Source organism: Rhodnius prolixus, unplaced genomic scaffold (assembly GCF_049639745.1).
Source record: "Rhodnius prolixus isolate KJV_2025 unplaced genomic scaffold, Rpr scaffold_2, whole genome shotgun sequence".
Taxonomy (NCBI): Eukaryota; Metazoa; Arthropoda; class Insecta; order Hemiptera; family Reduviidae; genus Rhodnius; species Rhodnius prolixus.
In genome coordinates, this window is record NW_027411592.1 from 34,963,137 (window position 1) to 34,989,200 (window position 26,064).

The window sequence follows — 26,064 nt, forward strand, 5'->3', positions numbered from 1 at the left end:
GTAATCTTAAAGGTATTTATAATTTAGTAGGTAATTAATGTTGAAGGATGCTGCTTCAAAAATTATTTATTTAAGCTAAATATTTTTCAAATGAGAATTTATTCCTTTTTTTACTTATTTACAAATTCACTCACAAGTATATCTATTCTAGTTTCGAAACGGGGCCTTAAAGAAATCAAATTCGTATAAATATAATTTGTAATTTAAATTAGAAGTCAAGTCCAGGCCAATTTGGCAAAATGGTAAAGCAATAATCAATCCAAATATGTCGCCCTTAAACCCCTCTAAAATGGACATTACGGACAAATTATTCTATTCTATTGATTCTATTTTTCACGGACAAAATTACGAATGAGAGTTCCTAATCATGACTACAGCCATAAATACAGAGTACAGAATTGCACCACTGGGTACCAACCTCCAATTTCAAAATACCGATTCTGTCTTTATATCTATTAAGTCTCCTAAATGATTCTTAATGATGAAAAGATTGAAAATTTGCATTTAATTGGAAGTTTGAGCTAGTGATAAAAGTGATTCATATTATTTCAGAAGGCGAATCATTATCCTGAATATATATGTATCTGTATTTCGATTCCTTTCTTTTCAGCTAACTGTACCGAGTTCAATCTTTAAATTCTTCTTTCACTACAGTCTATCAGATCACTCTCAATTTATAGTTTATACGAAAATAATCTTTATGTCTTGTTAGGTATATTTTGTCATCACTCCTGTTTCATCAGACTGTACTACTACATACAGAGGTAGTAAGTTGGTGTTGTAACCTTAAAATAGGAGCAATTAGGTATGAGGTGTCGGCGACTGTCTATTAAAAACATAATGATTCTAATTTTTGTTAATTGCCTAACATCACGAACGTTTCGAAGAATGGAAGAACAAATTTCAGCGCCTTTCAACTAAAAATAAAATGAAAGAAATCTCATAATGTAGTAGTCCGAACTTAAATTAGTTGTTCTTATCTTGGATTTATTAGGCTGTAAAAAAGCTCTTTGTGGAACACATTACAGATTTCTTTTTTTCAAATTATTTCACATTTATTTTATTTTTTATTTATTTTTTGTCAGTTTTAAATTTTTGTAGCCAATTATAACTATGGAGGACGCGCTTGGTTGATTTCATTCTTTCCTGACGTTGTGATTATTTTTTTTTTATGCTTTTCTCATTTTCGAAATGATGGTAGGCTATTCACTAACCTCTTTTCGGGATATTGAAGTCGAAACAGAGGATTCTTCAAATAATAAGGATCAAATTACGCTGATTTTATCCGTCATAGCTCGCTTGTATTTTGTATCCTTACCGATTTCGAAATTTCAACAATCATCCGAGGTTGATTATTCAGTTTGGTATGGAGAATTTTACGTCAACTAAATAGCACATCAAAATTTTTCTGTAAAATTCTCGTCACTGAAGGGATTAATAAACTTAAAGTGTTCTAAGATAGGTAATGAGTCTATTATTACTACTTTTCTATTCTAAGAGAACATGTTTCTTAAATTATTGTATTCTCAGTAACAAAATCATTAAAAAGAAATAGTATCATTTCCTAAATGAAAGAATAGTATTAAAATGAAAACGCATTGCATTTTCTTCTGAAACTGATCCCCCACCCACTCAAAAACGAAAATCTGAGAGCACCACTGATCGATACTAGTATCGTCCAAACAGTGTCAAGTGATGAAGGTACTATAAAATCTCTTACGCCTGAAATGTTAAATTTAAAGAAATTTATATTTTGGCTGCGACCAGTTTATAAATTATCCCGATGTTTTTTTAATAATACATTAAAAATGATCGTTAAAAGACAAAAAAACAGGCATCTGATAATACTATAACATCTCTATACGAAGGCCCAAATTGGTAGTGAGCTACTGCTACCTTCTTTGTTGACAGAATTAACGTAAAACGGTCATAATATAGTGTGGCAGGTTACAAAATGCAAATCTACAAAATTCTACATCTGGATGCCCGTAAGATTAATTATTCATTTACAATTATTTGTTAGAATATTATTTTTATATATTTTGGATTGAATTTCAGTGATTTAATTAAAAAAGACAAAATAACAAGCTGTGTTCTTGAAGAAGCATGTAAAATTCGACAAACTTAAAGCAACATACACAATGGAAACAATGTTACTTTTGGATAAGTATTTTCCTGAAAATGATTCTTCGAATATGATTTATTTTAAACATTACATGGAACCAATTTCATCTCTTATAAAAAAATCAGAATTAAGAGAATACGACTTAATAGAATGTAAAAGAAACATCTACTCTTTGGCTTATAATGAAGTAAAGCAAGAACCTTTAATACCAGCTGGATTAGAAGCGAACATTGAACTAGAAGCTATTCAATACCATCATATTTGGACCGAACTTAAATCACTCATACGTGAACATTGTATTACCGAGAAACATGTCCAAATAATGAACTGCTTACTCGAGGTAAAATCTAAAGATTTTTCTTCTATTATTGTAAAAGATGAGCTAGAACAGTCTTTAAAAGAATTAAACAGATTATGTGCAGAAAATTTTAGCGTTAAGACACCATTGCTTCGTGAAACTATCTCATTTGTTCAGAAGACAGTGTTAGAGCTTTGGATGGAACGATATGAATGTAAGAATTCACGTCCAGAATTTGCTGGTATGTGTAATGCACAATTACTGCCTAACGGTAACATGAAATCTTCCCTTTATCCAAATCTAATTAATTTGAAATCTTTTTATAAGTCGAAAAAAGACTGATTACTCAAATTTTGTTGCGATGTTTCAAACGTTGTTCTGGAGAACTTATGACTCATTACATAGTTCACGCTCAGTCTCAATAAGTTTTACTGCAATCAACGCGGGTATAGTTTTATTTGGTTCTCATTGTGATAATCGAGATAATTTTATTAGTGTTTAACCTAGTGTCTGAATGAAAAATATAATTAACTTATAAAGGATTAATGTAAATTTTCAATGCATCTCCGTTTCTCTTCATCTCGATTATTACCAAAAAGAAAATTTCAATGTGAAAGGAAAAATTGAATCGAAAGAGTAAATATTTTTGTGGCGAATAATGTCGCAATTATTATATTATAATAAATTTTTTATTTTATGCATGAAGTTTTAAAAAAATATTTTATGGGATTAATTGCATTTCTGTTATTTTGTTTATTTTATATTTTTAATGAAAAGCAAGCGTTCCATCACCCACTTCTTTTAAAGTGTGGTTCAATAAGGGAATTTTTTTTTTTAATTTAAGGCGCGTCAACATCTGAGTTTATTGGCGCCCGGAGCTTGTTTCAGTACACTGCCGGCCTCCGGACAGCACTGTCCCATCACCGGACAGTAAGCTATAAGAAGCTCCCAGAAAGAGAAAATCTTAGGGCCAGCAGCTGGATTCGAACCCATAATCTCCACGTTGGAATCCAGCATTCGCTAACCACTCAGCTAATCCCTTCCTTATTAAGATGGTACTTAATTTTTTTATCCATTGTCTAGTAGCCGTCCGAAAACACATGTCAGAGTTATAATCTAAATTACTTAATTAATTTCCATTATTTAAGGTTTACAGCTTAGAGAGATCATGTTGCTTGAATTATTTTAAATATATTCTCAGAAAAAGGTACCACGGTAGCCGAGCGGGTTAAGAGGCGAGACCTGCAAAGCTAATAAGCATTGTGGTACTAGGTTCGATTCCCGGTCTTGGCCTTGGAATTTATTTAATGGTTAAATGAGAAATAGTAAAGTACGTTAGCTAGTCGCCTCCGTCCACGACACCTAATTGGTAGTTGGACGTTGAGCCCCGCCTGAAAAAAATAAGCGATTACTTTACTTTACTATACTTATTCTCAGAAAAACATCTGATTAATATCTCAAATGAAAGAATAGTTTTAACATTAAAAATGCCGAATTTTAAACCGAAAAAAACTGCTTCGAAAAAAAATTGTGGATGCGTTTCTGGTTAAAATATATCTTGTAAACGAATAGCCATTATTGTTGAAGAAAGTAATAAAATTCTAGCACTTAAATACAGAGAGAAAACAAAAAAAAAAATATATATAGAAAAAGTCCATGTCCCAGCATCTCATTATCAGTATTATTTACACCTTACTTCTAAAACCTGTGTGACCATCTCCACAAAAAAAAAATATGTTGGCTGTCACAGAGCGGCATCTTTTGAAGTTCTGTTGTACGTTAATGACTAGTGTGCACTACAATGCCCTTTCTGAATTAACTAGAAATAACACCAAATAACTGTGTCCTTCCTTTTGTTCAACTTCTATAGTCTTTTTTTTTATTTGTAGGGCGCGTTGGAATATTGATTTATTTGCTATTTCTAAAAGTATAGTTATAAATGAGCAGTGGTTTTTCTATCTGTTAGGCTCCAAGGCTAAGCTTACCCAAAATATTTTTCATTGCAAACATTGCTTATTTAATTTGTATAGTAGTTCTAGTGAGTTTAAGGAAGACAGGTTATATTAAAGTATCTGTTAAATTTTCTTTTTCAGTTAAATTCGTAATAATCTCTGACAATAATTCTTATTCTTCCACAGCAAAGTATATTACTGCAAACAAATGATGATTTGTTTAACCTGACCCGTGTACTAAAGCCCTAATAACAAATTTTAACAACGTTTCTAAATGGGAATCCCCTATAAGTGAGTCCACAACAGTATTCGGTGTAAAAACCTCTACCCCCAAAATATTGGCTTCGAAACTCAAAGTACAAATGGGCAGGTACACAGAGAATGAAATAGTAGGTCTTCACGTACATGGATGCACATTAAACATGTCTGTCTCCTTTGTATACCAGGTTAAACCAAGTAATTCACCTTTTAACTTAAAGAGCAGACGCATTTCGGCAAGCTTCAGAATGCCATTCGTTGTTGTACTGTGCGTTGTGAAATCTCTAATGGTTATACAACTGTTATCTTGCTTCGCAGCCTGTGATACCCGGTCAAGGTATGATCCTTGAATGAGAGCTGGTCCACTTCCCCAAAGTTCTTTATTTCTCCAAACATCCCGTTATTTTTAGCATCGAGTGATTACAAGTTGAAAAAATGTACTTTTAATTAATGATTTTAATTTTTTCAATTAATTATTTAGAAAGTTCTTAGTAATTGAAGTAATTATTTAGATGATGAAGTAAATGCCTTTTATTACTAGATAAAATACAAAAATCGTGATTATTCTCCATGTGTTTTTGTGTAGGCAGTAGATGTACTCATGCTATATTAATTTCAACTACGATAAGTCATCTTGTATTGACAATTCCATTTACGGCATGATCTGCTTTCAGTGTTCACTCCCACTACATAATTATGCTATTATTTAAATACGTTAGAGTGTTTTTTTTTTTAATGTAAAATTTGTTCTTATTTGTTTACTTCTGCATTTGTTAGAATTTCTAATTCGAGATACTTTGTCAGAGATTTTCTTTAATCCTCTGGGGATAGCTGCATTTATCAAAATCTATCGACTGTACTATTTTGAATGGTTTGCCAGTTTGAATGGTAAAAACGTATATTAGGAAAGTGATAAAAATCTGTGACTTAAGTTTAATTCTGGGACTTAATACTCTATATCAGTGATGGTGAACCTATGACCCGCGGATCAAACACTGACCCACAATTGCTAGGAAACCATTTGTTTATTTACGCGGGTTGATTTAGATTTTCTAATTGTTTGGATAATTTATATTCTATCTGTATTTTTTTCAATCACGTATTGACACAAAAGTAATTTAAATGCTATCTACATTAAAACTGTCCGGTAGGACAGTTGTATAAGGGTTGATCATCAAAAACTGCACGAAAAAGCGTAACGTTGAAAAACACCCAACTTTGACAATTTTTTTCTCTTTTTCTATAAAAGATAAAATTCCCAAATTTTCTTTAAATTATAGGGCAAACCCTCCTTTATAACTGTAATTTTTTTGCAACCACCCAGATCTAATAGGTTTCGAGAAAAAAGTTGCCAAAAATGAGCAAAAACGGCTTTTTCAAAAAATGTTCTTGTTCTTGTTGTTGTTGTTGTTCTTCTTCTTCTTCTTCTTCTTCTTCTTCTTCTTCTTCTTCTTCTTCTTGTTACCTTTTTTGTAAACAACGTAGCGCCTAAACGCGTGAACCGATTTTCATGAATGAGGTGTCATTCGATTCGGAATTTTATGTAGATGTGCCTTTTTGGGGTCTCGACGCTGTACATCGAATGGGAGAGGAGTTAGGCCCCTTTATGTAAGGCCCCCTCCAAAATTATTATTACTAATTACTCTGTAAATCTTGGCCCGATTTTGATAAAATTTGGTAGGGTGATAGGGTTAGGGCTCCCCTACGTAACATTAAAGCGACGATCTGCTCTTACACTTGTTAAGGGGAAGTATAGCAATCGTTGCAAATTATCGACACGTGAACCGATTTGCATGAATGAAGGGTCATTCGAATCGAAATTTTGTACAGATTTGCACTTTAAAAGTCTCGACGCCGTGCCTCATAAGGAGGGGAGTTTGCCCCACCCAAATAAGGCCCTTTCTAAAACTATTATTACCAATATTTCTATAACGCTTAGTCCGATTTTGATAAAATTCAGCTCGAATAAGTGGTTAAAGCTCCTCTACGTTGCTGATGCTCTTGCACCTACTAAGAGGAAGTACTGCAATCATTTAAATTATCAATGAGTGAACCGATTTAAATCAATGAATTGTCGTTCGATTAAAAGATCTTTGCCACTTTGCCTTTTAGGAAGAAGTACTGCAATCGTAGTTTATTTTTCTTACTCCTCAAGTACTGAAATCGCAGTTTAATTTTGCTATTTACGTACAAATACCTTCCTATGTTATTCAAAACGCTTTTTCAAAAAAATTGTTATTGAGGATGGTTTGGGGGAACGCAACTATAATCATTCTTTAAAAAGATCTCTCCATTGGTAATTACGGTTCCGACTTAACACCTTATCAGATTATAATGATAGAATTGTTTATTCCAAATTTTAAAAAAATCTGTAAAGAAGATATGTAACTTTGTAAAATAAACAAAAAGGAAAATCTATCCAAAAGGTACAAAAATCTCCTTAACAAAAACTTACAGTTTTAAAAGTTAAGTATAAGGGTTGATTAAACGCCAAAAGGTACACAAATCAGCGAGTACCCAACATTTCATTAATAGTTAAGTAATTCTACTGCATTAATTTTCATTAATAAGTTATTTTTTAGAATTTATTAGATGTCACAGACCCTTATGCTGGCCACTTCATTTATAATATTTTTTTGTTATAATTATGATAAATCACATAAATATGTACATGCATGTTAAAGTAGAAAAAGACAAAGTTAGAGTAGGCTACTGTCTTGAATTCGTCTTACCGAAATATTCGTGAGCACAAATAACACACAGTTAATAACAAGTAGATTATTCAACAACAATTATTCATTTCTCAATTGTAATTTTATTTAGTTCCCCTAATTTTACTTATAGTAAAATACTGGAATAATTAGCTGTCCTAAAAATATGCAAATCTTATTTACTTTATATTGCATATATACAACATTGTGGGATGAATACCTAGATTGAGAATGTAATTGAAGAAAACTATATTATTTGCGATAAAGCCAGATAATTATTACCTATTAATTATTATAAACGTTTGACTACTACATAAAATAACAATTACTTTAATCGAAGAATGAACTTAAACCGACGATTTTTATTTAAAATAAAAATAAATAAATAAAATAAACAAAATCATTGGTGTAAGTTTTTTATAAAAAAAAGTTTTGAATTTTTTTTTAAATTTTTTATAACGTTTTTCTTTTTAACCTGTAATTAATAGTTTGATTATTATAGATAACTAGATATTACAGTCAATCTACAGTGCTACTTGAACATATATTTTGTAGACGAAAATGGCCAGCATAAGGGTCTGTGACATCTAATAAATTCTAAAAAATAACTTATTAATGAAAATTAATGCAGTAGAATTACTTAACTATTAATGAAATGTTGGGTACTCGCTGATTTGTGTACCTTTTGGCGTTTAATCAACCCTTATACTTAACTTTTAAAACTGTAAGTTTTTGTTAAGGAGATATAACCTTTAGTTTGATCATTACAGTTCTAAAACGCAAATGATGACAAATGCTTTTCTAGTATTTGAAATAAAGCAAAAATATTTACAAAATATCAAATAAAATGTATAATTTTACTCATATTTTGTTTGTTAAAAAAAAATCGACAACCCAAAGGAAATAACCATATTTAGATTTTTCTTCAGATAAAACACACTTTGTAAGGTTTTGTTCAGTTATGTTTGTAAAAAGAGACTTCCATAGCACTTGTTTCGTCCCGTTTTACCCGTTAAGCCAACTGAATTTTAAAGATGTTTAGTTTTGAAAACATTCAGTTTAAAATTTTTGTGCAAATGGGCATTAGTGACCCAAGAGCTAGTACTAAAAAAAAAAAAAATGAACAAAATTTGACCCACGTATCAAAAAGGTCCTGCTCTATATTATCAATCAAGTTCCAATGGTAGAGTTCGCAAATGAAAGAGTATAATACAAATTAAACGGTTCTATCCAGTTGAATGAAGCGGGAAAACCAAAATTTTCTGAATTTCCGAATTTGTTTTTTCGTTTTTCTCTTTTTCTTTTAAATGACGCGTCAACATCTGAGGTCACTGCGTCCGGAGCTTTCTTCAGTGCACTACCATTACGTCCAAATCAGTTGTAGGACTAAAAAGGCAATTTTCGATGGCCGAGAGATCTTAAGTTGATACAGTTCAGCCTAGAGAACTGCCTAGAGTGTGTAGGTAATATTCCAATAGAAACATTTAAAAAGATGTTTAAATTTTTTTTTTTATAGTAGTTCAAAATGTCTTAAAAAAAGTAGTTTGTCTGAAAAAAGCTATATTTGGTAATTTGCTCCGACTAGACCTCAATGCCATTCAAACATTTGTTCGCTGTAATCATTATTTCGTAAGGCTGGTTTTTCTGTTCTTGAATTTATTATTTTTTTTTGTGTTACGTGCCTATCCCAGTTATAATGTTAGGAAGTAAAATAACTGATCAGAAGTTTGATATAAACTCTCCTGCTTTTATCAAAATCTCTTCATTTTATTGCTTTCAAAATGATTAATTAAAGACAAAAATAAACAAATGTTAGTACCATTTATATAATTTTAATTTTCTTAACAAATATATAATAATTATATTAATTTTTGACACGAACTAATCATTAAAATCGCATAAAATGGTACCATAAGGCGGCGCTAAGATAATACCATGTGTCGGACAGTTTAGGTGCGGGGTAAGTAGCGACAGCCGAACAGAATACTAACGTACTGCTTTTTGGAAGGGGCAGGTGTGTAGTCCCCCTCTCACTGTGGCTCTGCTGCAGTAGAACTAAGTTGAGCATGTGTGAGTCACTTGTGGATATCTCCTGACTCACCGAGACTCCTGGCTTGTCAGTATCATTGTTGCAACTGTGGTGAATGGAGCTAGCTAGCGAAAATTTTCAAAAAAAAATTCCAAAAGGCGTGATCTTATTTGATCTATTTTTCTTTCTTTCTTTTTTTGGTTTCCATTTTTTTGCTTTTAATTTATTTGGCGATTTTTTCTGACAGACAATTTAAAGCATTAGTTATAATAATATTAGTGAGTGGTAAGTAAAATTGACTGGCCAATTGTGGAGTAAAGAAAAATTGATATATTACTAATAATTTCCAAATTATTCTGTGATTACTCTCCGGTATTCTTACAACAAGCAGTTTTATTTTCAGATGAACCGAAATTTTAATTTTGTTAATTTAACAGTGCTTGGCCTACTTTTTTTAAAAAAATAATTTCATGCAGAAATGGAAGGCAATATAGAAAAAAAAAAAGATCTTGAAAAAGATAATTGCGTCAAATTTAAATAAAGACTCATATTAAACTCTTTTACTTCTCGCATTCATACAACTTAAGTGATATTTCGCTGATAATAAAGTGCTAACCAAAATGTAGTGCACATTATAAACAATGGTAAAATTAAGTGTTCTAATTATATTTTTAATTAACGGACAAACGCTGATCAGCGCCACTAAATGGGACGGTATCACACCTTGGTTCTCAGATTCTAGTAAGTTTAATATGTATTTGTTTATTTACACATTTATTAATTTTATTCTCTTTTTGCCTATTTATTTTTATTTGTATTATTAGTTTAAATAATACTTTTGCTACTCATTTCGTAATGAGGAAAGCAATGAATCCTAGCTAATGAGCAAGTTGGTTGATAGTTATCCCCTCATTGACAGCTAGGTTTAACTCTAATCGTTTGTACTGGTTGATCTGAAAAAGTAATATTAATTTTGACATATCCCATATACTGAAAAAAAAATCAAACATTTAATAGCCATCTTACTGATAAATCGAGTCAAATAACTCTTTTTCATTCAAGTATTATTCAGGAAATTAAGCTAAAACCCCAAGCTATTGTAGAGATTATGAATTTGGTAAAAGGTTCTTAGTAAATCTGAGAAGTTTGCTACTTAGACAGCTCCATAGTATCCCGTCCTCTGCTCCGAAGAATTTAAAATATCCCTCTACCTCAAAGACAAAAATCAGAATCATGTTTACTCAATCTCCATACTTTATCCTTCCATTAGCTGGATAGAGCTAGGGGTATGTCCTTTCCATATTTTGGAAAGTGGTTTTATCTTATTTATATGCGAGCTATCAGGTTACAGTGGGGCTCTGCTAGCACTGCCGGTATGTTGTTCTTATAATTCAGTTTCCGCAGAGGCCCCAAATGAATATGGGGAATCTTAAAAACAATTTTTTTTTCTTTTTTAAATATGTTTTAAAATATAAGTTGTAAATGTATGCAAGTAGTTCCTCTGTTTAATCTCTCTTAAAGACGATCTTCCTCTTAATCAATTTGCTCCAAGCAAAAAGCATTTTGACGGAGTTAATGATTAATCTTAATATATTATTGGTGATTATTTGAATTAGTACTGTAGGGGACAGTTGCCCAGTGTGCCAAGCAAACCTCCCGAAATAGGAATTTCATTGGAAAATATCTCAAATAAATTTATAGGGCTTCATGACTAGTTATTAGACTAGATTTAGAGAAGATCGCGAGAAACTAAAGATAAAAATCGATTATTTCACTCCATAGTTGACTTTAAACGCCAGAAACATTGTCTCGACCAAACGGAAGATGAGGAAGAAAAAAATCTTTAGTTATTTCTAGAATATTTACATATTTACGGAGGAATGTAGTTAGCAGCATCACGAGTGTAAATGCATTATTCGTCTTGGCGTATAAGCTTCAATTAGAGGCAAAGTAGGCGAGTTTTTAGCTATTACTGCTAATAATAATAGTTTGACTTTATCCGCAATTTTACTTCTTTTATTTTTTGGTTTCTTAAGAAATTAAAACTATCAGGGAAGATGCTACTTGTGATATTTTTTTCCATATTTATTGTTTTTTAAGAAAAGAAGTTTTCCCATTGGAAGTAACTCTGCACTTTTGCAGTTTCTTCTTCAATGCATTATGGGTAAACGAAAGCTAGTTGTTTATTTCTAATTTGTTCCCTTTAAAACTGATTTATTGGAAGGTTTTCGAGGGATGCACAACCATAGGCGTCCTTCTGTAGTACCAATTTAGAGCAATCTATGGTCGGTCAGCTATTTAATTGTAGCTACATTCAGAAGATAAATGAAAGTCAAACAATAAAAATAAATTGAATAAAAAGTAAATTAGAAAGTGAAGTACAATAAGGTTTGGAGTGATCTTGCAATGAGAATTCTAAAAGTTTACTATTTTAAGGTAAAATTGCTGAAAAGGGTCCCTTATAAGTGCAGGAGCGGAAAATGGTTGTAAATTTCTTGTAAATTTTAAAAAAGATTTAAAATATCTATAACATAGTTGGCAATTTGACATTGTTCTTATTTACTGCCGAATCTCAAAATTATTTAAAACTATAACTTTTACTGATATTTATCATAATATTAGTAGAATAGCAGCAAATTTGAGGCAAATAGGGTAATAGAAACTACAGTTTTACAGATATATTTCAGTGTTTTTGGAATACGTTTGTTGTTGTTTTTTTCTCCTCACTAATTGTCACAACTATCTTCATTGTTTGAAAAATTATTTTTCAAAGAGTTTTGAGGAAATTAATGTTTTTGTGTAAGTTCAATAATGGAGGGAAGTTATTCTACACATTCAAGGAAGAAATACGACGGTCGTTTGAAAAGTCCGTGCAAAAATAAAAACTACTTAATTTTTTGGGGTAAACCTTTTTTATTTTTCAACATAGTCTCCTTTTAGGCTTATACACTTCGTCCAACGCTGCTCTAGTTTGTTGATCCCTTCCAAATAATAGGATTAGTCCAAGTCTGAAAAATAGCCATTCGTTTCTGCAATCACCTCCTCGTTTGAATAAAATCTTTTTCCCGCCAGCCATTTCTTCATATTGGGGAACTAATAGTAGTCCGAGGGAGCCAAGTCTGGAGAATAGGGGGGATGTGAAACGAGTTGGAACCCTATTTCCATTAATTTTGCGACCACAACTGCTGAGGTGTGAGCTGGTGCGTTGTCGTGATGGAAAAGGACTTTTTTGTGGGCCAATCGTGGGCGTTTTTCTTGCAGCTCGGTTTTCAAACGGTCCAATAACGATGAATAATATGCACCTGTAATAGTTTTACCCTTTTCCAAATAGTCGATGAGGATTATTCCTTGCGAATCCCAAAAGACAGTCGCCATAATCTTTCCGGCCGAAGGAACGGTCTTCGCCTTTTTTGGCGCAGATTCCCCCTTGGTAACCCATTGTTTAGATTGTTCTTTGGTCTCAGGGGTGTAGTGATGTATCCATGTTTCATCCACAGTGACGAAACGACGCTTAAAGTCCTGCGGATTCTTCTGGAACAGCTGCAAACCGTCCTTGCAACACTTCACACGATTTCGTTTTTGGTCAAGCGTGAGCAATCGCGGCACCCATCTTGCGGATAGCTTTGTCATGTCCAAATGTTGATGCAAAATATTATGTACCCGTTCATTCGAGATGCCCACAGCACTAGCAATCTCACGCACCTTCACTCTTCTGACATCCATCACCATATCACGGATTTTATCAATGATTTCTGGAGTAGTAACCTCCAGAACGTTCAGCGTCACTTGTGCCCATATGGCCACTCCGAAAATTTTGAAACCACTTATAAACTGTTCTAGTCGAAGGTGCAGAGTCACCATAATGTTTATCAAGCTTCTCTTTAGTCTCCTGAGGCGTTTTGCTTTTCATAAAGTAGTGTTTAATCAACACACGAAATTCTTTTTCGTCCATTTTTCGAAAATCACTCGACTTCCTCGATTCAAACGAATGCCAAACACAAAGAAATAGACCGATCTGGCTGAAACTTGGTGTATGTTCTTCGAAGAGATGCTACTAACTAAACATAACCTCGATACGCGCCAGTAGTGCTATCTCTCTGACTTTGCACGGACTTTTCAAACGACCCCCGTACACGCTTGATACCTAGCTATTTGAATCCAGTCATAAATCTTAGCCAGCAACTGTCTTCAAAATTTTCTATCAAAGAAAACAAACAAATTCTATGTTGTAACTAACTTTTCTCCTCCATTTTTAAATGATTTTTTGTTTATAATAATCATATTAAGTGAAATAACTGCCTCAAAACCAGATTTTTTTTCAGGTTGTTGTTATCGTATAACAAAAATGATCATTTTCCACGTTTGTGGAACTACAAAGCTTATTCTCACTTTACACTCAGTATTGTAGTACTTCTTGTTTTTTCTAATATTATTAATAAAAGAATACAATAAAATATAAATTGAACAAGACAAAGGAAAATTAATAAAACTTTTTTTAAAAATCTATATTAAAACTAATACCGAAATCTTTGGTCTAAAAAGAAAAACAGAAGCAATAGTGCAAATTCTTGAAAATGCTAACAGCAATTCTAAATTGCCACTTGCAATAGCAGTATTTCCTTTTACGTTTTACGGAAATACGACTACCCGATTAATGTACTCCTGCCTCAAACTAATCTGGAAAAATTGTTTATTACTTAGTACAACTATACTGCTCTAATTAATTTACGTAGATGGAAATAGTAACTAGATCAAGTTAGTCACTCGTCAATAAGCTGTGTATGAACTAAGGAGGCCGGTGTCGGGTTATATTTATAGCCGCACGAGATGTGCGTCTCTCAGTGTAGACTGAAGTGCTCCTTTTTAATTATGTGAGTCACCGCCCTAGTACTTAAACACCTGTTCCACCAACTATACTGATTATGTTTGGAATTTTTATTTCTCTCCTCCCGTCTATTATAGTCGCTTTCAAATTATGTAAATATATTTTATGCACTAAACAATTGCCTAAAAGAAAATATTAATTTGGTCATTCAAGTTTTTTTAATTGACCTTCTCAATTAAAGGTCATAAAGTTCGTTAATTTCTTTTTTAATTTCCAAATTTACAACTCGATAATATAAAAAATAAACTATTCTTTATTAAAAAGTGATTTAGCGGCTGTTAGAATTAGAGAGAGAATAAAACTTTAATGGCATTGCAATTAAATCGTAAAATTAACTACATACACCCGGTATTTGAGTAATTTTTATTAATTATAATTATTTGCGTAATTATTATTAATTAAGAAGCGTCAACAATTGAGGATATTGGCGTATCCCCTTTTCAGTGCACTGCCGATTTACGACAGTGTTTTCTCATATTCCTCGTTGCGTCAAAACTCCTTCTTTTTGAGAGTAATTGACTGGTTTCGAGTCCCACACCTTGAATATGACAAAAATCTGGTTTGAACCCTCACACTACCACTACTTTGTCTCTTAGGTTTTTTTTAAAACCACAAATTTTCTTCGAATTCTGAAAGTTTGAATCGTGTTAAACTTTTGCCCATTTTATGAAGTTTGTAACAGTGCATTACACTTAAATGTTAGCTTAAAGGGAAGCCTACCTTATTCCGATCACGAAAAATGGCCTAAAATGATTTTTTAGAAAAAATGATAATTAATCGACGTTTAGTGACCTTTCGTTCTCACTCTGTTATTCCATTGTTGTTGTTATTGGTATCTTTTTAATCCTAATATTATACTGAATCATTTTGTAAACATAATGTCTCTCTGTGAGGCTCAGTACTTGTTTGGCATTTTTTCAATCAAAATGACGTTGAGGTATGAAATTCAAGTAATTTTGCGACATTACTGGAAAAGAAAATTCGCAGCCGCCGTAACCAATCGTTTGATACGGGAAGTTGAAGAGGAATCTAACCTTACAGGCACAGGGGGGCCGTCTGCTGTGAACAGCGAGGCTCTACGACACGCTATTGAAGATGATCCCACAAAAAGTACTCGGCAGCTATCCTCCGAACTTGGTTTATCACAGTCAAGTGTGAATTGCCACTTACAGAAATTAGGTAAAGTGAAGAGAGGCATGTAGAGAAGTTCTACACGAGCTCATCTTGCAGCAAGCCGAAAGTCGTCCGGAAACATGCTGTTTGCTCCTTCAAAATCCAAATGGTGAACGTTTCATTCAAATTGGATTTACTGGCACAATTCTAACTCATCAGGACAGTGGATAGATCGAGGCAAGCCTGGTCTATCGGTCGCAAGGCGATGTCAATTCTGTTAGTTTTTTGGAATTTTGAAGGTGTAATCTACCATGAGTTTGTTCCGGTAGGACGTTCTGTCGATTCTGAGCTTTATTCGGAACAGCTGCATCGAATGTACGAAGTTTTTGGAGAGGCGATACCCGGCTTTGGTGAATAGGAAGAATGTTTTGCTGCAGCAGGACAACGCCCGGCCGTACACTTCCCCGACATACGAAGCAAAAACTTGCTGAAATGGATGCCATCGAACTTCTACCGCACCCACCCTATAGCCCCGATCTGGCGTCTTCGGAGTTTTTTCTTTTCCGAGCAATGGCTCACTTTCTGAAAGGGCAAATATTTCAGACAGGAGGAGGTAAAAATTGGAGTAGAAGACTTTTTCCAGTCGAAACCCAAAGGTACCGGTAGGAAATCAAACAGTCGGCTTCTAGAAGGCAACTGACCATAGAACATAGTGGACTGTACTTCGAAAGTTAGAATAAATTTGATGTAAGAAAAAATAATTATTCATTTTAACCCTTGAAACGGCCATTTTTTTTTACTCACCCCAATATGTGTACGCAATGTAGTTTACAGAAAAGCCTAAAAACCTAGCCACTTAATTCCTTCCCTCAGTTATTACTATTACTTTAAGCTTGCTCAATAACTCCACACAAACCAAACCCTACCTTCCAATACCTCCAAAGCAGGTTCTTGTGGCGCCAGTTTTACTCCCCTCGCTTCGCCCTTTTTCATGCCCCAAGTTCATTTCATTTTTTGTCATCGCTAATTAAACTTTAAAGCACTTCATCAAGCTTCGTCTCACATATAAATTTTAATATATATGACATTTATTTGCCTCTTTTATTTAAATTTATTGCTTCTATCTCAGATTAAAGCACTTGTACGCATTTATACATATTTTTGTCGGCCATTTAAGTTTTCTTATAAACTGTTATAATGTTTTATTCGTGATTGCTTCCTTCAACTTTTTTACTCAATATTGTTTTTATTACCTTGGGAAGAACTTAATTGTGGTTTCTCGTTCAATTGGAACTTATTCGAAGTTTTCCAGATTTAAATTGTTATAAATATTTTTGTGAAATAAGCTTAATTATATGACTTTTCTAAATAATTAAATATTATAATTGTTCACTGGTACATTTCTCTCAATTTTCTTTTAAACTAAATGCAGCTAATCATAGTGGTACCCAATCACAGATCATCGTTAATAAAATCACATTTTGGCTATGCAATTTTGATTATATTATAAGTAGTTTCAAAAAATATTCAAGTTTATGAAGCTACCGTGAGGAAGAGGTATGAGTGGCCATTAGAAAGCCCATATAAAGTGTGTTTATACGAGGGTCGTTTGAAAAGTCCGTGCAAAAATAAAAACTACTTAATTTTTTGGGGTAAACCTTTTTTATTTTTCAACATAGTCTCCTTTTAGGCTTATACACTTCGTCCAACGCTGCTCTAGTTTGTTGATCCCTTCCGAATAATAGGATTTGTCCAAGTCTGAAAAATAGCCATTCGTTTCTGCAATCACCTCCTCGTTTGAATAAAATCTTTTTCCCGCCAGCCATTTCTTCATATTGGGGAAGAAATAGTAGTCCGAGGGAGCCAAGTCTGGAGAATAGGGGGGATGTGAAACGAGTTGGAACCCTATTTCCATTAATTTTGCGACCACAACTGCTGAGGTGTGAGCTGGTGCGTTGTCGTGATGGAAAAGGACTTTTTTGTGGGCCAATCGTGGGCGTTTTTCTTGCAGCTCGGTTTTCAAACGGTCCAATAACGATGAATAATATGCACCTGTAATAGTTTTACCCTTTTCCAGATAGTCGATGAGGATTATTCCTTGCGAATCCCAAAAAACAGTCGCCATAATCTTTCCGGCCGAAGGAACGGTCTTCGCCTTTTTTGGCGCAGATTCCCCCTTGGTAACCCATTGTTTAGATTGTTCTTTGGTCTCAGGAGTGTAGTGATGTATCCATGTTTCATCCACAGTGACGAAACGACGCTTAAAGTCCTGCGGATTCTTCTGGAACAGCTGCAAACCGTCCTTGCAACACTTCACACGATTTCGTTTTTGGTCAAGCGTGAGCAATCGCGGCACCCATCTTGCGGATAGCTTTGTCATGTCCAAATGTTGATGCAAAATATTATGTACCCGTTCATTCGAGATGCCCACAGCACTAGCAATCTCACGCACCTTCACTCTTCTGTCATCCATCACCATATCATGGATTTTATCAATGATTTCTGGAGTAGTAACCTCAACAGGGCGTCCAGAACGTTCAGCGTCACTTGTGCCCATATGGCCACTCCGAAAATTTTGAAACCACTTATAAACTGTTCTAATCGAAGGTGCAGAGTCACCATAATGTTTATCAAGCTTCTCTTTAGTCTCCTGAGGCGTTTTGCCTTCCATAAAGTAGTGTTTAATCAACACACGAAATTCTTTTTCGTCCATTTTTTGAAAATCACTCGACTTCCTCGATTCAAACGAATGCCAAACACAAAGAAATAGACCGATCTGGCTGAAACTTGGTGTATGTTCTTCCAAGAGATGTTACTAACTAAACATAACCACGATACGCGCCAGTAGTGCTGTCTCTCTGACTTTGCACGAACTTTTCAAACGACCCTCGTACATATAAAGATTCCAGCTGAAATGAATAGCAAAAGAAAGAAAATCAGATGTATCCAAACAAAATCAACAAAATTTAGCAAATAGACGCAGGAGGACCATGATCCGAAAATAATTAAATTAGGCAAATGGGCAAAACGTTTTTAAGGTAAATTTAGACTATACACAAATTTCATTTTCTTTGAAAACGTAACAATATATTCAATCTAATTATTTTAGTTTGTTGAAGACACCGCACAGCTTCTAGATTTAGTTAGAAGAAACTGTTATTCAATTAAGGAATAAGTATTCTCTAACACGTTTCTCATGTTGTCCGTTTGAGTTGTTCTAAACGTAACTTGTCTGAATGTAATTTATTTAAAACTATTGAACAGTATTTTCCTTACACCTTTTAATCGTCTCGGATTAAAAAAAAAAAGTCCAATGTAAACAGATTATAAAATTCTTCTAGATTTACTTTAATTTATAATAGTTTCTTTACATTTATTACTACGTTAAATAGCTAAGTAAGTAATTTAGTAATCATGGGTAGTTGCATTGTCGCTTTCTTGGAGTAAATTGGGATCTATATTGTGCAAAACTAATATAATGAAGCAAAAACTTACATAAACAGAGCAGTTGCGTACATCTTCATTGACTAATAGTTCACATTCAGCACAGGATTGTTAGAGATAAATATTGTACTGATCATCAACTTACCGTATAGGTAATACCGATATTGAAAAGTGGACGATTATTAATTTAAGGTCAATCAATTGGATGTTATATTTTATAGATTATGTGGTATTCAAGTTGGCAGAAGTCGGTTTTGTTAAATTATTGCTCCTTGGTTTGGATGCCATGGCTATAAATTTCAAGGAATTTGATATTCATTACCTATTAAAGTTCATTGCACCTTAATAATTATGATTTGTGGTTCAATTTAATGTAAGAACCGGTCTTCAAATTACATGGCAAAAAATAAATCATTTGGCATTTTTAAAAATTTAGAAACGAATGATTAATTAGGTATAACATTAATAATTTTGATAATATTGACCTGCCTTAAATTAAAAGAAAATATAATCAAACTTTTTTTTTAGAAAAAATAATATCTAAACTTGTGGGAAATCTAAATAAGAATTTTATAGCATGAATCTACGAGGGTCGTTTGAAAAGTCCGTGCAAAGTCAGAGAGATAGCACCACTGGCGCGTATCGAGGTTATGTTTAGTTAGTAGCATATCTTGGAAGAACACACACCAAGTTTCAGCCAGATCGGTCTATTTCTTTGTGTTTGGCATTCGTTTGAATCGAAGAAGTCGAGTGATTTTCAAAAAATGGACGAAAAAGAATTTCGTGTGTTGATTAAACACTACTTTATGAAAGGCAAAACGCCTCAGGAGACTAAAGAGAAGCTTGATAAACATTATGGTGGCTCTGCACCTTCGATTAGAACAGTTTATAAGTGGCTTCAAAATTTTCGGAGTGGCCATATGAACGTTCTGGACGCCCTGTTGAGGTTACTACTCCAGAAATCATTGATAAAATCCATGATATGGTGATGGATGACAGAAGAGTGAAGGTGCGTGAGATTGCTAGTGCTGTGGGCATCTCGAATGAACGGGTACATAATATTTTGCATCAACATTTGGACATGACAAAGCTATCCGCAAGATGGGTGCCGCGATTGCTCACGCTTGACCAAAAACGAAATCGTGTGAAGTGTTGCAAGGACGGTTTGCGGCTGTTCCAGAAGACTCCGCAGGACTTTAAGCGTCGTTTCGTCACTGTGGATCACCCTCGGACTACTATTTGTTTCCCAATATGAAGAAATGGCTGGCGGGAAAAAGATTTTATTCAAATGAGGAGGTGATTGCAGAAACGAATGGCTATTTTTCAGACTTGGACAAATCCTATTATTCGGAAGGGATCAACAAACTAGAGCAGCGTTGGACGAAGTGTATAAGCCTAAAAGGAGACTATGTTGAAAAATAAAAAAGGTTTACCCCAAAAAATTATGTAGTTTTTATTTTTGCACAGACTTTTCAAACGACCCTCGTATAATCTGTTAACCGGTAGGAAAGTGATTAAAGTAGTATTAACTTTAATAATAAATGAGTTTCAACTTGTTTGTAAAATTTTAGTGTACTCGTACTATGTTACATTAGTGTACTACATGTACTCGTACTATGTTACATTAGTGTACTACATGTACTCGTACTATGTTACATTAGTGTACTACATTTACTCGTACTATGTTACATTAGTGTACTACATGTACTCGTACTATGTTACATTAGTGTACTACATGTACTCGTACTATGTTACATTAGTGTACTACATGTACTAGTACTATGTTACGTTAGTGTACTACATGTACTCGTACTATGTTACGTTAGTGTACTACATGTACTCGTACTATGTTACATTAGTGTACTACATGTACTCGTACTATGTTACATTAGTGTACTACATGTACTCGTACTATGTTACATTAGTGTACTACATGATAACTCAAATACGCGAAACGTATTGCAGTTAGTTACAAATTGAAGGAAGATACTTACATAATTAATATACGATCTTCCCAGTTTAAAAATGCAAACTTCCGTCTCTTCTGAGTAACATTTTACATTAATTTATCTGCTTTTTCATCGTCACAAATGATTTTTAAAGACATTGTAAATCTAGAAATTGAACAAGATATTTTGGGAAGCTGGAAATTAAAATTGTTCTTGCATTATGAGCCAGAATATAATAATGAGCTAATATTGAACCTTGTACATTGTACTATATTACTAGCTAATATTGTACGCTATGAATAGATGTACGTGACTACTCTTAAGTGATTTGTATCGCTGCATCAATGAACTGGAATAGTGAGAGGATTTCCGCTTGCAAGTCTGCGCTCGTACCCATTAACCAGACCCTCTACCAAGTAAAAATCCCACATTATGCACATACTACGAGGTCTGTAAATTAAGTAATGAGATTGATTTTTTTTATTTTTTTTTATTCAAAATGAATTACAATTCTATATTGTCACCTTCAAAATAACTTCTTTCTGAAGCCACTCAGCGCTGGAGACGTTTCTTCTACTCCTCATAGCAGTGCTCGAACTCCGATACTGGAATAGCCTTCAGCTGGTCGGTTACAGCCATTTGAATGTTTTCGACTGTCCCAAAATGAGTTCCCTTAAAATTAGTTACTATTTTAAACTAGTAATTTAATTAACCTAATTAAAGTTTAGTTACTTAATGATCAACCAAGGGAAGGATCTTTAGCAAGGATGCTAAAGAACCAAAGAACTCCTCAGAATAACGCACTTATCTCTCAACATGTTCACAAAGTATAGTCATGAGAACATGCTGCGAGCGTCCTCTCTTTAGAGCAACTTTGTAAAAAATGTATTTAGCAGAGAAATTCAAGTAAAATTTTTATGATTTCCTGACAGTGGTACATACTTCTGAAACTCTGTTCACCTTATGAATTCACAATGTCTTTTAAATGCAGATGACTGCTCACCCAAAAAGGTTAAAAAGAGGAAAGTTGGAAACTCACCGGAAGTAAAAAGTGCAGGAAATTTTCGTTCCTAATGGAATACCTATTAACAATATGAAAATTTTATTTTGGAACGTCCACGGATTCAACACTGTAAAGAATGGCTGTTATGAATTAAATGACTTTCAGATAATCTGTATGGTTGAAACTTGGCGAACTAGTGAATTGGAAAAGATACCCCACCTTCATAATTATGAAGTCATTGTTTCTCCAGCGATTAAGGAAAAAGTAAAGGGCCGACCTAGTGGAGGACTTGCCATCTATGTGAAAAAAGGTATTTTTGAATTGTGTGTATTGGATAAATCGGTATGGTGGATCTTCATTAAGGTGAAAATTTCATCTTTTCAGTTAATTATTGGTAATATTTATTTTAAACCTGGCCTTGAGTCAATGTATATTTTAGAAATGTTACAGTTAACTTTAGATGAGCTCTGTAAATTATACCGTAATTCCATATTTATAATACTTGGTGATTTTAATTGTAGAGTGGGGTTATTAAACCAATTGCAAGAGGATCTTTTTAATAATAACTGCCTAAATTATAATAGAAATTCAACAGATGTAGTTGCAAATAGGCAGGGCTATAAGTTGGTAGAATTTTTTGAATTAAATTCATTTGCTTTATTAAATGGTAGATCGAGTTCGGATGAATTAGGGCAAAGTACCTATTGCTCTAAGTTGGGAAGTAGTGTAATCGATTTAGGTTGGTGTGATTATTACAATTTGAACGTAGTTAAAGATTTTTCGGTAATTCACTGGCCGGCTTTATCTGATCACTTTCCCATTGAAGTTACTTTAAATATACCGTTATGCTTAGATAGAACAAATAATAAGAATAGTACTTCGAAATCGCTCCGTCAACCGCAATTAGTGTGGAATAGTGATAAGCTCTCAGAATATATGTATAAAATGCAAATGTCACCTTCTATTGCTCTAAATTTAAATTGTGAATCTGTTAACAGAATTGGTGAAAACCTTGATGATGCTATTTGGCGGGTTGCAAAAGAAATGGGCCTGATTTGTGATAAAAAAATAACAAATAATTATAATCCCTATAATATTAAACTTTGGTTTGATGAGGAATGCCGTTTAACTAAAAATAATATGATACAGAAACTAAAACACTTTAAAAGCGACAACTTTTCTGAGGCCTCAAAAAATAATTATGTTGATTCGAAGAAACAGTATAGTAGAATAATCAAAATTAAAAAGCGGGATTTTTTCAATTGCACTATTCGTGACATAGCTGAAGCCAAGGACAGTAAGACTTTTTGGTTTCATGTAAATAAGTTTAAACTGAAAAAATATGTACCATCTGAAATTACCCCCGACAACTGGTATAATTATTTTAAAGCTATTTATTATCAATATAATGGTTATTCTCCAGAACTGCATTTCCAAGATGCTAGGCATCCTATTCTAGATACAGATATAACTTCAGCAGAGATCTTGGCAGTACTAAACAAAATAAAAAATAAAAAAACACCCGGAATTGATGGAATTTCTAATGAATTTTTCAAGTTTTTGCCAAATAATTGGTTATTATACTTAGAGGTGTATTTTAATAAAATATTAAACTTAGAAGAAATACCTACTTCCTGGAAAAAAATATTGTTCACTATGATTCATAAGAAGGGTAGTGTTACTGAATTAACGAATTATAGACCCATTGCATTAGTTAGTTGCGTCACTAAGGTTTTCACGCTAATATTACTGAATAGACTAACACTGTGGTGTGACGAATGCAATATAATTCCGGAAGCTCAGTCAGGGTTCAGGTCTAACAGAAGCTGCATAGATAATATTTTCGTACTGAGCTCCCTAATCCAAATAAAACTATTGCAGGATAAAGGCAAATTATTTGTTGTGTTCATCGATTATGAAAAAGCCTTTGATGGTATAAACCACTCTCTACTTTGGGAGAAACTTTATAGATTTGGTATCAGCGGCAAATTTGTGAGAGTACTGAAAAGTTTGTACACTAATGCATCAATACAGATTAAAACTAATTTCGGCTTCACACCGAGTATTAATATCTCAAAGGGTGTTCTGCAAGGCGAATCGCTTTCGCCGTTACTATTCAATATATATATATCGGATATGGAGCAGTTTATTAGAAAACACAATGTTTGTGGTATTAGAATAACGAATGATACAGATATTTTGTCTTTACTTTATGCGGACGATCTTGTGCTGATTTGTGACTCAATAACGGATGTTAATAATAAATTAAATATATTAAGGAATTACTGTGAAATTAATCAGTTAAAAGTTAATGTAGCGAAAACCAAGGTGGTCGTATTTCATAGAGGTAAATTGGCCAGGTCTAATATATCATATAAATATGGAGGATCCATAATAGATCAATGTAAACAGTATTGTTATTTAGGTGTCGTGTTTAGTAATTCTGGCTTATTCAAGCGGGCAGTAGAATCCTCTATAAGTAAAACTAATACAGGTTTTGGTGCACTAATTAAATTATTAGGTCATATGAAATGTAACTCTTGGGAAGTTCGAAAGAAACTTTTCCAATCGCTTACTTTAAACTCGTTGTTATATGGTACTCAAGTTATTGCATTGAATTATCTGCATGTACTAGAGCCAGCTTTTACACGATTTTATAAGAGAATTCTTTCTTTACCGGTGAGCACTCCGCATCATGTGGTAAGAATGGAAGCAGGGATACTCCCTGTTTCACATTCTGTCCTGAAAATGTCTTTAAAGTGGCTACTAAAAATCCTGAAAATGGAATCGCATAGATACCCTTTAATCTGTTTCCATAAACTGTTTGAGTTGGACAGTAAACCAAACAATATTTTGAAATATAACTGGTGGTCCCAGCTCAAGCATTTAATGCAATATGGCAGTTTTAATGCAAATCGTGGTAGTTTAAATTTCGGAACATTAAAGAAAGAATTTTCGTCAATTTTGGCCAAGTACGAGACATTTTTATTGGATAATGACATACAACGTGTACAACAAAGTACCTTCTGTTATATTTACAAACTACTAAATATTGAATATCAATATAGTAACCCGCAATTATATTTAACACTTCCACTACCCCATAATGTCACAACAGTAATAGCTCAATTGAGAACTTGTAATACATTAAATTTAAAATTATATTTTAAACATAATATATATGCGATAAACCCGTCAGAAATTTGTCAAATTTGTAATATGATGGAAACTGAAGATCTTTATCACCTATTGGTAATTTGTCCTCTGTACACGCCACTAAGAGAAATACTGTTTACAAATTTAGGTATTAAAAATAAATTAAATGCAAGCAACTACTTTGAAGTATTAAACATCGATACAAAAAACAGAGCCGTATGGATTTATAATTATTTTTATAACATATGTAGATTACGTTCTTTTTGTTTGGGTCAATGACCCATTTACTATTTGCTATTGTACCCTGAATATACAAGAAAAGTATGCTCTTGTTTTAACGTGTTGATGTAACTTGGATAAGTTTAAAATTAGTGTTGACAAATTATAAAATGTACTTGTGTTTGTGTGTGTAAATGAGAAATAGTATTCAGTCTGTTAATGTACAAAGGCTAAATTTATGTTTTCACTTGAAGGAAATTATTATTATCTTTTTTTCTCTTTTTTGTTTACTAGTTATTAACTATTAAGTTTGTTCATAATTGTGTAAGTTTGTTTGTTAATTATGTACTGTGAGCTCTGTCCAACAAGATTTTGTATCTTTAGATGGATAAAAATAAATAAATAAATAAATAAATAAATGCAGATGACTAGTAATAAGTAATACTAGTAATAAGATACTATTAGACTTATTGAAAGGGTTATGTTTTGAAGAAAATACAATATAGTTTTACAATTTAAAAAAAAAAGATAGACCTGTTTAAAGAAATATTCCACACTCTTCTTTTGAAGAACAATAAATAATTTCTAATTTGAGCCTAATAATGGTTGTCTAAAACTATAATAAACATAATTTATTAACTTCTGATTACTCTGTTTTATAAGACCCGCATTACGAAGCAACCAATTCATAGTCTGCTTTAGTTGGAGATGCTGCGGATGGTAGATCACCTTGCCTAAATCCAACTGTTCCTGCGCTGTAGTTGTACACTATGGTTGCTTGCCATAAATCTTACCGCCTGATACAGTCTCCTACACAAAATCTTCTCTAACCAATTCTTAGACATTGAACATTTCAAAACATTGATAAGTAATTTGCATCTTAGTACTAAATTATGTTAATTGGTGTGTTTTTATTGGTTTA

General features: G+C 33.1%; 1 protein-coding gene and 1 long non-coding RNA gene across 3 annotated transcripts in view; both read left to right on the forward strand.

The window, feature by feature from the left end:
• LanB2 (laminin subunit gamma-1) overlaps positions 1-26,064 on the forward strand; it is a 329,357-nt gene that overhangs the window by 223,060 nt on the left and 80,233 nt on the right. Inside the window, exon 1 of one of the 2 annotated variants that reach the window (XM_074121160.1) lies at positions 9,465-10,114. The exons of the other annotated variant lie outside the window; for it this stretch is intronic. Coding sequence (XP_073977261.1) covers positions 10,015-10,114 — 100 coding nt within the window. The 5' untranslated portion in view covers positions 9,465-10,014. Of the gene's footprint in view, positions 1-9,464; positions 10,115-26,064 lie in introns of those variants that run through there. 2 annotated transcript variants of the gene reach the window in all.
• LOC141450555 (uncharacterized) lies at positions 217-3,122 on the forward strand. Its single transcript, XR_012456167.1, has 2 exons — positions 217-1,988; positions 2,059-3,122. It is a non-coding gene; the product is annotated as an uncharacterized lncRNA (long non-coding RNA).